The 14510-nt window shown below is 45.8% G+C and overlaps 1 protein-coding gene across 1 annotated transcript in view; it reads left to right on the forward strand.

Annotated features, from left to right (window-relative positions):
- Positions 1 to 2386: 2386 nt before the first annotated feature.
- The window catches only part of Ggt5 (gamma-glutamyltransferase 5), a 42432-nt gene continuing 30308 nt past the window's right edge, over positions 2387 to 14510 (forward strand). Inside the window, exon 1 of the mRNA XM_026412524.2 lies at positions 2387 to 2871. Coding sequence (XP_026268309.1) covers positions 2699 to 2871 — 173 coding nt within the window. The 5' untranslated portion in view covers positions 2387 to 2698. The remainder of the gene's footprint in view (positions 2872 to 14510) is intronic.

Raw genomic sequence — 14510 nt, forward strand, 5'->3', positions numbered from 1 at the left:
TGGGTTCTTTCTCTTCCAACTCTAACGTGTCTGGGCTTACCCTGCCCAGGACACTGGGAGGTGAAACTCTGACCTGAGGAACAGGGACTGGGCAAGAAACTGAAACAAAACATCTTGGTCAGGGCCATGCCCAGGGTCACTTTTCAAGAACAACCCAGAGTCAAATCCAAGCTTGTGATCAGCTCCAGAAAAAGACTCAGTTCTCTGGGAATGGCAAGCTGGAGGAGACCCCCAGGTCTCTGAAGGGAAGGTGGCCCCGAGAAGGTGGGTTGTGAATGACCACTGCTGGGCACAGCTTCCCTCCCCAGGGTCCAGCCCCTCTAGCCCTCCCTCAAGGTCTTTTGATTTGTCCTTCATACAGTTGTAGGTGAGGAGCTGATGCAGGCTCCTGGAGATGGGCTGGGAAGGGAGTCTCAGCCTGACACCCCGATGTCACCCCAATCTGTGAGCCCAAGTGGGGGGGGCCCTGAGGGCAGGAGCACAGGGGCTAGAAGAGGGACCAGGGTCAGTAAGCTACATCTGGGCTCTTCTTTAGGGCTGGAAAACTTAGTGCTTCCAAAGTGCCCACTGGAAAGTGGGGTTTTGTGCTTGCAGGCTACATTCTAGGTCTGTGACTGAGCCTGAGAGGTTTCTATCTCTGGGGTTCCCTGGGAAAGAGATGGAGGTGGGTAATCAGGTGTGGCAGTCATTCCTCAATCCTTATTTTAGTCTGAGAGGAAAGGCCATGACCTCATTTTCAGAGGAAAAGATTGAGGCCTGAGAGGTGGGCCTTGCTCATGGTTGCACAGCCAAGAGGGAGCAGGAGGCTGTCAAGAAACTCCCTGAGCCACAACATGCTGGAGGCGTATCCAGGTTCTCCAAGGCTATGGGCTTATCCCAGGGCTCCTTTGGGTCTGATTCACCTCTCTTCCCTACCATCCCATCGCTGTCATTTCCTGGATAAGGACATTCAGGGACCATCCCAGCTGAGCCTCCCCAGCTGAGTCCCTGGCCAGGCCCAGCATGACAACAGACCCTTTCCCGAGGTCTCTTCTCTGGCTGTCTGGGCACTCTGGCCTCTGCCTAACCAGGATGGCTGGGGAGAGAAGCGGGGATGCCTCGCCCCTTGACCCTGCTGTCCTTGTTGTTCCCTATGCTGGCCTCTGATCTCTGGGGACCGTGGCGGGTGGGTGGGCTGGCTCCCATCCAGGAATGTACTTTGGTTCCCAGTTGAGCAATGTCACTGCAGAGTGGAGGTCATCTGGGGGTGGGAAGAGGCTCCCACAGCCCACCCCTCCTTGAGGCAACTGTGGGAACAGACCTGCAGGAAACAGCCACTCTGGCCCAGGCTGACCAGGGGCTCTGGACACAGTGGGGCTGATAGGCTGTGACCTGTGCTGACATTGTCCTCTGGGCCTCATTTCTTGGCTCTACTGGAAGGTGGGCTCTGACTCCATGTAGTCAGATGGGAAAGGAGAAGGGAGCTATGGGGACTGTTGGGTGGAAGTCCAGCTCGTGACCTTTGTGCCCTGAACTCCTGTTAAGCCTGGTCAAATATGGACCTCAGTGAGTGCTCACTCCCCCCGACTGCTTCCCAGTTGGACACCCTGGGGTCTGGGGAGAACAGGAGCCAGGCCAGTGTCCTCAAGGAAGAGGAACTGTCAGTATAGGAATAGGCTTGAGCACCCATAGACTCAGGGAGGCAGACATGCGACCACAGAGGGGCTGAGCTGCAGAGGAAGGGCAGGGGTCCAGGGAGGGCAGCCTCACTCCCCGGAGGCCCAAGGCTGCATTTCTAGGACAGCTGTTCCCAGGGATAGGTGGTCTAGTGGCACTGGGTGCTATAGTTGGACACATGGCCTGTCTCCATCCCCTGCCCTGTGGGTAACACCCAGGGCCCTGGGCCAAGCTGTGGCTGAGCCATACAGAGTGACACTGTTTTGGGTCCCCTTTCCCTCTTCAGCCCCGCTCCTGTGCCAAGTGGATGCTGCTGTATAGGTGGGGCCGGCAGAGGGGGCGGGATTGGGGAGTGGAGCTCCACTGTGATGGGAAGACCTGATCTCTCTGAGTCTGATTCAGGCAGGGGAGCTGGACGGTCCTTACTCTGATTTCCCTGCATTGCTGAGACTTGGGAAATGACATAGGAACCTTATACCCTGGCTCCCCCGGGTGCAGCAGGCATCAATTCCTCAAGCACATTGAGATGAGAAAACCCCGGGTACTGTCGGGGTTGGCAGGAGGGGCCATGAGACCAACTGGCAGTGAAGGAGTTAACCACAGCAGCTGGCTCTTCTCTGCAAGGAAAAACTCCCCCTAGATGTCTGGCCTCCTGCCAGCACCAAGCACTGAGCTGAAAACTGGAAGTTCACCCTTGTGGCCAGATCTGCTTCTGTAGAGAGCGCTTGAAGAGGGTAGCAGTCCTGCCACTGCCGTCTGTCCAGGTCTTCATAAACCCATCTGTCTGCTTGGCTGACCACTGTTCATCTGTAAACCTGTTTTTCTGCCTATCTGTAAGTCCATCTCTTTCCAAATGTCTGTCTGACCATCCTCTCTGTCGAGCTATCTAACCTGTATGTCAATCCATCTGTCGGTATCAAGCCCCACAATTTTTCTCTCTGTCCAATCATCTGTGAGTCTAATTTTTATCCACCTGTCCTTTTGTGTCTGACCATTGGCTTATCTACCATCTGTCTCCCCTGTCTCCCTGGACCACTGAAACATGGCCCAGGGCCACAGGGCCACAGTCGGCTTGGTCCTGCTGGGACTGGGGCTGGCACTGACGATCATCGTTCTAGCTGTGGTCCTCTCTCGCCGCCATGCCCATTGTGGCCCCAAGGCCTTTGCCCAGGCTGCTGTTGCTGCTGACTCTAAGGTCTGCTCAGACATTGGACGGTGAGTGAGAGGTGGGTAGGAACTGGGTGGCCTTGGGCATCTGATCCTTCCTGGAGACTCTGGTGGTAAAGGTGTGGAGAACGCACGTGTATGTACATGCTGGCTGGTGGAGTAAGAGCTGTGTGGTTTTGGGCTCCAGCACTGACCAGGCCTGGGTACAAGGAGGTAGCCCCAGGACCCTTGAACAGAATAAGTGGCAGATATGCCCCTATGGCAGATGGTGACCCACAGGGCAGTGCCAGTGGGGGCAGTGGTCATGTGTGAGTCCATTCCTGGTTCTAGGGCTCAAGAGGTCCATCTATAATAATGCACAGGTTAGAAATAGAGACTCTAGGGGCTGGGCTGGGTTTGTGGCTCAGTGGTAGAGCACTTGCCTAGCATGTGTGAGGCACGGGGTTCAATCCTCAGCACTACATACACAAAAATATAAATAAATAAAATAAAGGTATTGTGTTCATCTACAACTAAAAAAAAAAAAAAAAAGAAAAAAAAGAAAAGAAAGAAATAGAGACCCTAACAAGGTTTTCTTGCCTCACCCCTGGTATGGCCCAGCCTGACTCTGATGTTCTGTACTGGCTCCTTCAGCAAAGCTGTGCCAGTTGCCCAAGGGCTGGGGGATTTTACAGGATCATAGGCGAGAGGGTACAGAGGCTCCGATGTGGGTACTGCCCAGGGCTAGTCTCCCTGGTGGCTCAGGCTTCATCTCCAAGTCTCTCAGACTTAGAAAATGCCCCCTGCAAGTGCCACGTCCCTCATGACATCCCTCCGCGTGTCTGAGCCTGGCTAGGTGGGCGGAGTGACTGATATTTGGCAGGCCAGGACCAGGGTGGCGGTGGAGAGGGGCCACAGCTGGCTCTTCCTGATCTTCTTCCAGGAAACCCAGCCCACGGGAAGCTTCTGCTGCCTGCCACACCACCGTCACTGGGGCGGGACATGGCAGGAAACTCCTCCCGGCCCCCTGCCTCCCACTGAGCCCCTAGAAGCCTGGGCAAGCATTCCTTTCCCGCCAGCCAACGTGTCTGCTTCCCAGAATATCTGCCTCACAGGCCATTGTGAGGATTCAAAGTGCTTTGCCAACCCGTGGGCCAGTCCTGCTGCATGGGGGCCGGTGACAAGGCCCTGGCCCAGTCCCCTAGTTCCTGGCTTCTCCTCTGCCGTGCTTTCTTCTATTATTCATTCATCCACCTTTTCATTCAGTCCATCTTCTCTTCATCTGTCCATCTATCCATCCTTCCTAGCTCTGATCGCCTTACCTTACCGGTCCCTACCGGCTCCTGCCTGGGTCCTCTGGGTCTGCCTCCTCCCACATCTGCTCCTAGGACAGCGGTGGCTGAGAGTGGCAGTTCAAGGACAAGTCAGGACAGGCAGCCACTTTGTCTCCCCAGGATGTTCCCATGAGACACAAGGGATGAGGCCACTTGCCACCTCTAACAATGCCCCTGTCGCATCAGGACAAGAAGAGATGTGGTACCTACTTAAACCCAAAGTCACAAAGATATTAATGAGACTACTGGACCTCAGACCCGAGAGATGACCATGTGGGCATGTTCCTGGAGTGGAGGGTGGGCTGCTGTCACATATCTCAGAGTGGATTCTGGGCCCTTTGTGTTGGGAGTCGCCCTAGCTCCAAAGACTAACCTCCCCATCCCCAGAAGAGCTGTCCAAAGTTGAGTCCTGCTGACTCACATGATCCTTACCCACCAATCAGAAAGCACCCCATGCCAGCTGCCAAAACCCTTAAACTGTTAAACTGTTTCAACCGCAGACCATCCCCGGCTCTATAAATATGCAGAGCTGCCTCAATAAACTGGCATTTTCTCCGACAATAGCAAGCCTTGATCATTCTTTCACTTTGTATCTCCCAGTCTCTGCCTCCACACGCCACACTTTGGGGTCTCTTCTCTGAGCCTGCTTCCTTGCGGTCCCATCTCTCTCTCAGGCTTCCCCTGGGTGGAAAGGGCGGATGTGGTTTCTCCCCATTGTTTTGTTAACCAACTCTCTCTGCTTCCTGTTCTTGTTTTAAGAAGTTAGGAGTGGGAGGGAGCCTGGGGCTGGTTTTAGCTTGTGCTTCAGAACAGGGATCCCGTGACCTAGGCTGGAGCCCTAGGTCTGTTTCTCAGGACCCCTGGCTGGGGCAAGTGCTTTGGGCCCTGTGAGTGTCCTCTAGTTGCTCACTTGAGTATGGTAAAGCTGGGGGCCTTGGAAAGGTAGGTACCTGGCCAAGATCTCTTCCTGTGTGGCACCTGGTCACTGCCATAGCATCTTCTAGTGACTACCCTTAGCCCATGCTACTTCCTTCTTGTTCCCATTTCTCTCCACCATCTGCAGGAAACTTGAGCTCCTGAGTGAAGGTTCTTAAGGTTTATGTGAGGAGCTGGCCTCAAGCCCAGTAAACAACAATAGGAGCATGGTGACAGTGAGATCCCTTCCCCTCTAGTCTGTAGTCTCCCAGTGTTTCATCCCAATGTGTTAAGATTGCAAACTGAGTGTTGTGATGATCAGAATGTTTGTCTTCTTTTTATTTATTTTTAAATTTTTATTTTATTTGTTTAGTTGTAGTTGGACACAACAATTTTATTTTATTTATTTTTATGTGATGCTAAGGATCGAACCCACACATGCTAGGTGAGCACCCTACCGATGCGCCCCAGTCCTAGCCCCAGCCCAAGTGTTTGTCTTCTAAGGAGACTTCCTGAATTTTAGGGCTAAGGATATCTTTCAGGTTTTGTGACTTCTGCCTGAGGTAGCTTCTCAGAAATTCTTGCACTCCTGTGGGATCCTCAGTGGGAGGACTTGCTTTTCTATTTGACTTAGGAGAAAATTAGGCCTGCCCAGGAGAAAGAACCTGCCTGGCACCATAGTGAGCATGCCTAGCTGGAGCTGATATTCTCTGCTGTTGCCACTGCTGCTCCTGCAGGGGTAGACACTTTCCAGGGCTGTGGGAGGGGGGGTGAGGTCTTCCTAGAGTCCCCCACTTCCCCACCTTGGACTCCCCTGGACTTGGCTCATTGAGGCCAGAGCTGTACCATATTCAAGTGAGCAATTAGAGGGTACTCATAGCACCCCAGGGCACTTGCCCTTAGGACACTGAAGAGCCAGCTTCTGGGAGATTGGAATCTGGGCTGGCACCGGGGTGAGGGGGTGGGCCGTGACTGAGGCCAAGGGCTGGTTTTTGTCAACTGTTATATGGTGTCTGTGTGTCACCCTTGGTATAGGGGAGAGCAGGGACATTGGACAAGCTGCCGAACCTTGTGAGCCTCTCTTTCCTCATCTGTAAAATGGGGCTTAGGTGGGTGCCTCCTCCATGGGGTGGTCTAAGCCCACAGAGAATGAGGCCTGGGGCTCATCCACACATTGGAAGTGTCCCCTCCATGGCCACCACTCTGTCTAATAATCTTCACCATGGCTTGACCTGGACATGGGTCACCTTCTCAGAACCTGAGGGGGGATTAGGGTGTGGCCTCTACTCCCTTTCCCTCAGGACCATGGCCTTTTACCCTACCCCTTCCCCTCTTCCTGGCTCCAACCTGGGCCTGTGACCCTCATGGTTCTCTGAACCCTGGGCCAGCTCACCAGGAAATTACTGAATTTCCTCCTCTCTGGGACTCTGCAGGAAATACCCTTTGTGCCCAAGGACTATGCACATGTGTGCAAATGTGTGAGTGAGAACACACGCATCTGAATGGATGTATCATAGCAGCTATGATGACAGGGGACTCCTGGCTCTGTAGAAACATGTTAGAAACATGTAATTCTTCTATTGGGCAGAACTGCCCACATTTCACAGCTGAGGAAACCTTGGCTAAGAGAAAGAGTTACCTATCCAGGCTCATGCAGCTGATGAATTAGGAACAGCAGTCCCCTGGGCACCCTGAGCCTGCAAGTGTGTTTGCTGTGGTGCTGTGGACACATGTGGGTGTGTGCATCCCTCTCCACTTGCAATATGTAATATCCTCTTTTTTCCTCTGTCAAGTATGTGAGAAATACCTACTTTCTGCCAGTCATGGCTTAGGAAAGCAGAAGTAACCAAAATGTACAAAGTCCCTGGCTTCATGGTTTGGAAGACACGCAATACACCAATCCATAACCAATGTCAGGGGATTGGAAATGATCATTGGTCATCTGGAGGTCCTCTTCCTTGAAGTTTCTGTCATAATCTCTTGTCCATTTTTTTTTTACGAGTTTGTACATCAAATGTATTTTCTGCATTATCTGTTTTTCTCTCTTTTAAAAAATACAGTGTGCCATGGCACACGCCTGTAATCCCAGCAGCTCAGGAGCCTAAGACAGGAGGATCGCAAGTTCAAAGCCAGCCTTAGTAATGGCGAGGTGCTAAGCAACTCAGTGAGATCCTGTCTCTAAATAAAAAATGTAAAATAGGCTTGGGGATGTGGCCCAGTGGTCAAGTGCCCCTGAGTTTAAACAAGGGCTAGGGGACTGGAGTTGAGGCTCAGTGGTAGAGTGCTTGCCTGGCCTGTGTGAAGCACTGGATTCAATTCTCAGCACCACACATAAATAAATAAATGAAATAAAGGTCCATCAACATCTAAAAAAAAAAGGTGGGGGAACTAGGGATATGGCACAGTAGTTAAGTACTCCTGGGTTCAATTCACAATACAAAAAAATGCTAAGTATATTAAGTCACACTTTCATTATTAAAGCAAACTCTACTTAGTGATTGATTTAATATCATTTTTATGTAACACAAGGTATAAAATGTGATTTGCTAATTTTTTTTAGGAGTTTTGTCTCTGTTGATGAGGGGTATTGGTCTGTAATTTTCCATATATATATATATCAGTCAGCCTTTTGTTATGACACATGCCTGAGAAAGAACGTCGAGGAGGAAAGATGTATTTATGCTCACAGTTACCGAGGTTTCAGCCCATGGTTGACTGTCTCATTGTTTTGGGCCTGAGGTGAAGCAGAACATCATGGTGGCAGGAGATTGTGACCAAGGCAGCTGCTCAGTTCATGGAAGCCAAGAAGTGGAGGTGGGGGTGAGATGGGTAAAGAGAAAAGACAAACCCCTCTAAGGTGTGCTCCCAGTGACCTGCTCTCTCTAACTAACTTCCTCTTCCCAATAGTCCATGCAGCCATCAATGGCTTGATCCATTGATTAATCCTCAGAGCTATCATGATCCAGACACTTTTCCAAAACACATGATGAAGGACACTTGCAAAGTCCAAGGAACACCCCACACACCAGAATCCCAGTCGAGAGAGTTATTGTCAGAGCATGGAGCAAACTGACAAGGCTGTCCCTGCGAGGAGAGTAGCAGCATGTGGGCACACACAGAGCAGCTTTACAGCCTGCAAGAAAAATTTTACAAGCACGCTTAGGGGTTATGTCAGGGGCTGGGGTGGGGTCGACCTTTCAGCAGGCACATGTTCTTATGGGAGACTAAGCAGTGTTGCCTCGAGATCGCTGGATCAAATGGCTTCTAGATCCCTAGATAATTGCTCCTGACCTAAATTCGTGGATCTAATGCCAATATTGATCTGATGACAATATTCCTCCTTTTTTTGTTGTTTTTATAGATACTGAGGGTGGGGACAATGGTCTTTTCTTCTGTAGCTCCTTCCTGCTGGTTAGGGGCAAAAAATCTCATTCCTGTAAAGGGATCTGGAAGTTTTTAGGTAGGGGTAGAGTCTCTGCAGTCAGAGGAGTTGGTCAAGAGTCATAGGTCTCAGTCTTGGGCATAAAAGGGGCTGGTAGTCTTGAAGGAGAAGTAGTTAACTGACCAACTGGTTGGTGAATTTGTGTATCTGATCTTGCAGGAATGTCTGTAGGCAATTTAACAGGCATGGTCCTATTAGAAGAAACATAAAGAGGACAAATAGGTGTCCTGCGAGGGGGAGGAGCTGAGGCCATATTTGACTGAACATTCCTCATGGGAACGGTTGGTCTAGTTGCTGTCTCCTTTTTTTCTAGCTGCTCTTGTAGTTGTTTGATCTTGTCCTTCACCACCCCTGACTGGTTGATATCAAAACAACGTTCCTCCTGTAGGTATAGGCAGAGGCGTCCTTTCTCTGATGTTAATGAGTCCAGTCCATAGCAGTTTTGTAGGACCACAGAGGCTAAGGAGTCCAGTTGTTTCTGGAAGGTTAGTGTAGACTCAGCCACCTGTTAGATATCCCCTATCAGCTGATTGGAGAACTGATGAAAATAGGTAATGGGTGTGTGGTTATTCCTGCTGTTCCTGTGGCCAGGCCTGCTGTAACCCCAGGGCAGCCAGTAGGGAAACAAATTGCATATCCTGTTTTTTTGTGGAGGGCTCCTATGAGTAGAAACTTCCCGATGAGCTGATGAGCTGCTGTTAAATGAGAGAAGCCAATAATCTCTCGCCAGGAGGTGTGAAGGCTGAGAAGTTGTCCCCATAACAAGGTAGGAAAGGACAAGACCTTTATTAGGGAATATAAATCTTTAACTTAGCCAGAGTTAACAGGAATGTAAACACAACATTTAACTTTTAATGTCACAGATGTCCATCCTCTCAAGATGTAGTTATTTAATGTCATCTGATTTTATAAAATATCTATTTTTTGTTACTTGGGGCTGGATGATCATACCAGCGAACATCAAGCCTACTTGTGAAGGTGAGGAATATCTGTAGTCCTTAAACTAACTAAAAACTTCTGGCTTTGGCAGTTCCTCTTGATCCTTATCAGGCATTCTTGTCTAAGAATCTCTCTTTTGTAGCCTCCAGTCTTACATATTCTTGGGGGCTAACACAAGTATATATCTTAGGTTACATTTAACTATTATCTTCTTTTAAATGCCCAGGAAAGACTGTATTTTGGTTTAACTGTTTTTTTTTTTTTTTTGCTAGGTGTTTAAGATCAAGCTGGTCAAAATTGACTTTGTTTCTGCCGTTAAGAGCTCACTGAGTTCCCACAGGGGTCACTTGTGGGGGAACTTGAGAGCAGTTTCTTAGCTCTGCTAGTGCCATTTGTGCTAGGATGGGTCCAGGTCTTACTGACCCTGTGGCTTCCCTTGGAAGCATCAGGGATGTCTCCTGTATCCAATGACCCTCCTATTCACAGCAAGGGCACTGACTGGCTTTCCATTCTCCAGTGGTCTCATTCATCTCCCTGATCAGGGGTTATGTGGCCCAGAGTTGCAAAGCTTCTAGAGAAGTTCTCTGTTCCCTGGATTCAGACTGACTCAGAGGGCAAGAGCCAAATATTGGTTTTCTTGGCCCTTTTAATTTAACTTTAATTTTTAAGTGTTGATCTTCCAGCAAGTCATTCTCACCAGTCTTAAATTAACAGTATTGGGCTTTAACTTTAATGTCTATAACCTTACAGTCATTTACAAAACTGGGATTTGTGGTATCCTACCTGTCCTATAGGTGATGGCTTATTATCTTAAATTAACTCAGGTTGTGTGTTCTTCAAGCAATACCTCTGCAAAACATTACCAGGCAACATTTAGACAGTTTAAAAGGAAAATACAAAGTAAAATTAACAAGAGTAAAAATATATTTAATTTGTGTAATAACTATCTTGAATTTTGGCTGAGTTATATTATATCTCCTGTTTGAGATCCTAGTAATCTTTTAAAAAATATTTATTTTTTTGTTGTAGTTGGACAGAATACCTTTATTTTATTTATTTATTTTTATATGATGCTGAGGATCGAACCCCGGGCTTCACACGGCTCTACAGGTGAGCCACAATCCCAGCCCAATTCTAGTAAACTTTTTTTTTTAATTTATTTTTTAGTTTTAGGTGGGTACAATATCTTTATTTTATTTTTATGTGGTGCTGAGACTCGAACCCAGTGCCTCACAGGTGCTAAGCAAGCACTCTACCATTTGAACCACAACCCCAGCTCCCCAATCCTAGTAACCTTAACAACAAAAATCAATTGTTTGAAAACAACTTTAAATGAATTGAATTCTGGCCTACTTTGGAGTCACTCTGAACGTAATAAGGTGGGAGGCAGAGCCTTATCTCAGGTAAGGTGGGGTTCTTCATAAATCTTTATAAAGCTTAAGTAAAGTGTTCTAGTTCTAAAGCTGATCTTTGCTTCTCAAATATCATTTTACAAAGATGACATATATTGTTTTTTGTTTTTTTTTTTAGAGAGAATTTTAATATTTATTTTTTAGTTTTTCGGCGGCAGACACAACATCTTTGTTTGTATGTGGTGCTGAGGATCAAACTCGGGCCGCTCGCATGCCAGGCGAGTGCGCTACCACTTGAGCCACATCCCCAGCCCCAGACATATATTGTTGCTTGAATTCACATGAATATTAGCTAACACAATATGATATTACATTTAAAACATGAATTAAGAAAGGCTGAGAGCTTTTAACCTTTTGTGGAAAAGTAGCAAAGTACTTTTGTGTTTTAAGTTGTACCCCAGTGTAAAAAGTAACGTAAAACTTTATATATCTTATTGATAACAGATCCAGGTGTAGAACATTAAATGATATAAATAAATCCCCAATAAAATTTATTATCCTTATGATTCTAAAATTATCATACAACTTTAGTGTGGAAAACACCAGCTTGATATAATGTTCTTTTAAATCTTCTACCTTAAAGACTTGTACACCTGGAAGATATGAACACATTTAGTATACCAAGAAGAGTAATAGCACCATAATTACACTGATGTTTTTATATTAACCAAGTTTAGCTTTTAAAGAAAATTTAGACTATGTAACAGTTGTTTAACAGTTTTATAAGCCTTAACTCCTTCAAGATTATTTGTTCTAAAAAGCAAAACTTAACACAATGTTATGGGTAAATTAATATTTTAAGAATTGCATGTGACACATATATACTTGTCATTTTAAAACATAGCTTAAACTTTGATTTATGTCAGTACATTAATATTTGACCTTAGGAAAAAACCTTAAATAGCTTTGACTGATTGTTTCACATAGTTGTATTTGGACACAATACCTTTATTTATTTTTATGTGGTATCTTCTTTATCACTTACTTAATCCCTCTTATTAAAGACTTTCTTATCCAGAAACACTTTCTTTTCCTTCTATTAAATATGATTTCCATACCTAGAACCTTCTAATTTATCTTTCCCATCTGTTAATCCCATTTTTATTCACATTTTGAAACAATCCTTGTAAGTTTCTGAATTCAGGCAAATTATTCAATTTTAATAAGAAATATTTTGTTATTTACAGTACACAGTTAATCACATCTGTTTACCATTGCATAAAACATAAACAATGTTTAAGTATATAGAATTATATCTGTTGGGACTTTAAACTCTTAGTAACCTTGATTTCAGTGATGACAAAGCAATTTAAACCTTTTTTTTTTCATTTACCAATTTATAAAAACATCAGTGTTACCCTATGGAATTCAATGAGTTAAGAGTACTTGATAGTATATTTAACAGGATTTTAACCTTGTAAACTAATCAAATGTCTAACAAACACATTTATGGGTAATCCCATGTCAAATCTACTTTATTTATTTTTCCCAAGTGTATTGAACCGTATTAGCCATTTCTTCTTTGTTGAAGAAAAGTCCTAGAATCAAGAGATATTAGACATTTTATAGACATCAGCATTTTATTAGTTCTTTGATCACCTAGAGACTTGTGAGTTAAATAAGAAATCTTTACTTTCATTTGTTTATCCAATCTACATGGAACCATTTAAATCACGTGAATGAAAGGTATTTGGATCCATTTTTAATTTATGAGTGCTCATTATCTGCCAATCTTGATATCCTGTACATGACATATGGACACACACACATATGGACAGATGACACCTAACAACAGTGTGCACACATAACACAATAGTAAAGGCCTTGTAGCTTTTTTTAGGTGAATCTCCATTGCTAAGTTACAGATGTTTTAAAAAACTCCACAGTTGAATAAAAATTTGGGGAGAGGGCTGGGGATGTGGCTCAAAAGGTAGCGCGCTCGCCTGGCATGCGTGCAGCCCGGGTTCGATTCTCAGCACCACATACCAACAAAGATGTTGTGTCCGCCGAGAACTAAAAAATAAATATTATTAAAAAAAAAAAATTGGGGAGAGGTAGAGGGGGCCGTGCCAGAGTGAAAGTGAGTAGTGGGTGAACTGAAAGTTCTGACACAGGTCTGGAAGGAGCTGGAGAAAACTGCTGTTCCCTAACCCTGCTCCCGAAGGCACCTGCATTCCTCAGGTAGGAGAGTGTTGGATAAGATCATGGAAAGTTAAAGCCTATGATTGGGTTAGGTATGGAATTCCTTAATGTACCCTGGAAGATGGAAGGTGAAGGACCTCCTTTCGATTTGGGAGAGGTCACTAAGGGAAAAAGGGACCTGTACCTGGACAATTCCCTCCAACCCTGCTACTTCAGGAAAGGAAAGCAGAGGTGCAGGTTGGGTAGTGGGGGCCGCGCAAGAACTAAAGCAAGTAACAGGTGGACTGAAAGTAGGTGAGGGAGGTCCTAGAAGAGTCCAGAAGGTGGAGAACAGTAGGGAGGGGTTCATCAGCAGGGCCAAAGTCTGGAGTTTTGGAAGGGTCCTCAGGTTGAGAAAAGTGGGTATAAGAGCCAGCAGAACCTGGGCCGAGAACAGGAACAGCAGAGGGATGGTTTGGATGGAAGAGAAGGCCTGAGGATAGAGGGATCTCTTTCCATTTCCCTGAGCGCTCACAAAAGTTAAAAAAATTCCCTAAAAAATGTTGGGATCTAGAGTGCCATTAAGCTGCCATTTGGAATCATTGTCTAATGTGTAGAGGAGCCAAATTTGGTTGCAGAGATGAATTAATTTCTGGGCCTTTAAGTCAGGAGTAAGGTGAAGTGAGTCTGAATTTGCTAAAAGGCAATCCAAGGGATGCCTGAGGGGTTGGCAGAGGTGGCTGCACCCATGGCAAGAGAGAGTCAGTAGGGAGAGGCCAGAGGTATCCCTCTGTGTCTTCTTTTTTTAAAATTTAATTAATTTTATTTATTTGTTTTAATGAGTTATACATGACAGTAGAATGTACTTATATACTTTGATGTATTATACATAGATGGGATATAATTTCTCATTTTTCTGAGTATACATATTGTAGAATCACATTGGTCATACAGTCACACACATACATACAGTAATAATTAATATCTGTTTTATTTAACTGTCTTTCTTATCCCCACATCCCTTGCCTTCCCCTCCTTTCACTTCCCTCTACCTAATCTAAGGTAACGTTGTTTTTTTTTTTTTTTTTTTTGCATTACAATTCTTAATACACATAAATACATGCTTTTTGTATCTGTTTGTATATAAAGTATGTTGATATCCAATTCAAGTCTTTTTTTTTTTTTTAAAGAGAGAGTGAGAGAGGAGAGAGAGAGAGAGAGAGAGAGAGAGAGAGAGAGGGAGAATTTTTTAATATTTATTTTTTAGTTCTCGGCTTACACAACATTTTTTTTTTTTTTTTTTTTTTTTTTTTTTTTTAAAGAGAGAGTGAGAGAGGAGAGAGAGAGAGAATTTTTAATATTTATTTTTTAGTTATTGGCGGACACAACATCTTTGTTGGTATGTGGTGCTGGGGATCGAACCCGGGCCGCACGCATGCCAGGCGAGCGCGCTACCGCTTGAGCCACATCCCCAGCCCAACACACAACATTTTTGTTGGTATGTGGTGCTGAGGATCGAACCCGGGCCGCACGCATGCTAGACGG

The sequence above is a fragment of the Urocitellus parryii genome, chromosome 3 (assembly GCF_045843805.1).
Source record: "Urocitellus parryii isolate mUroPar1 chromosome 3, mUroPar1.hap1, whole genome shotgun sequence".
Lineage (NCBI taxonomy): Eukaryota > Metazoa > Chordata > Mammalia > Rodentia > Sciuridae > Urocitellus > Urocitellus parryii.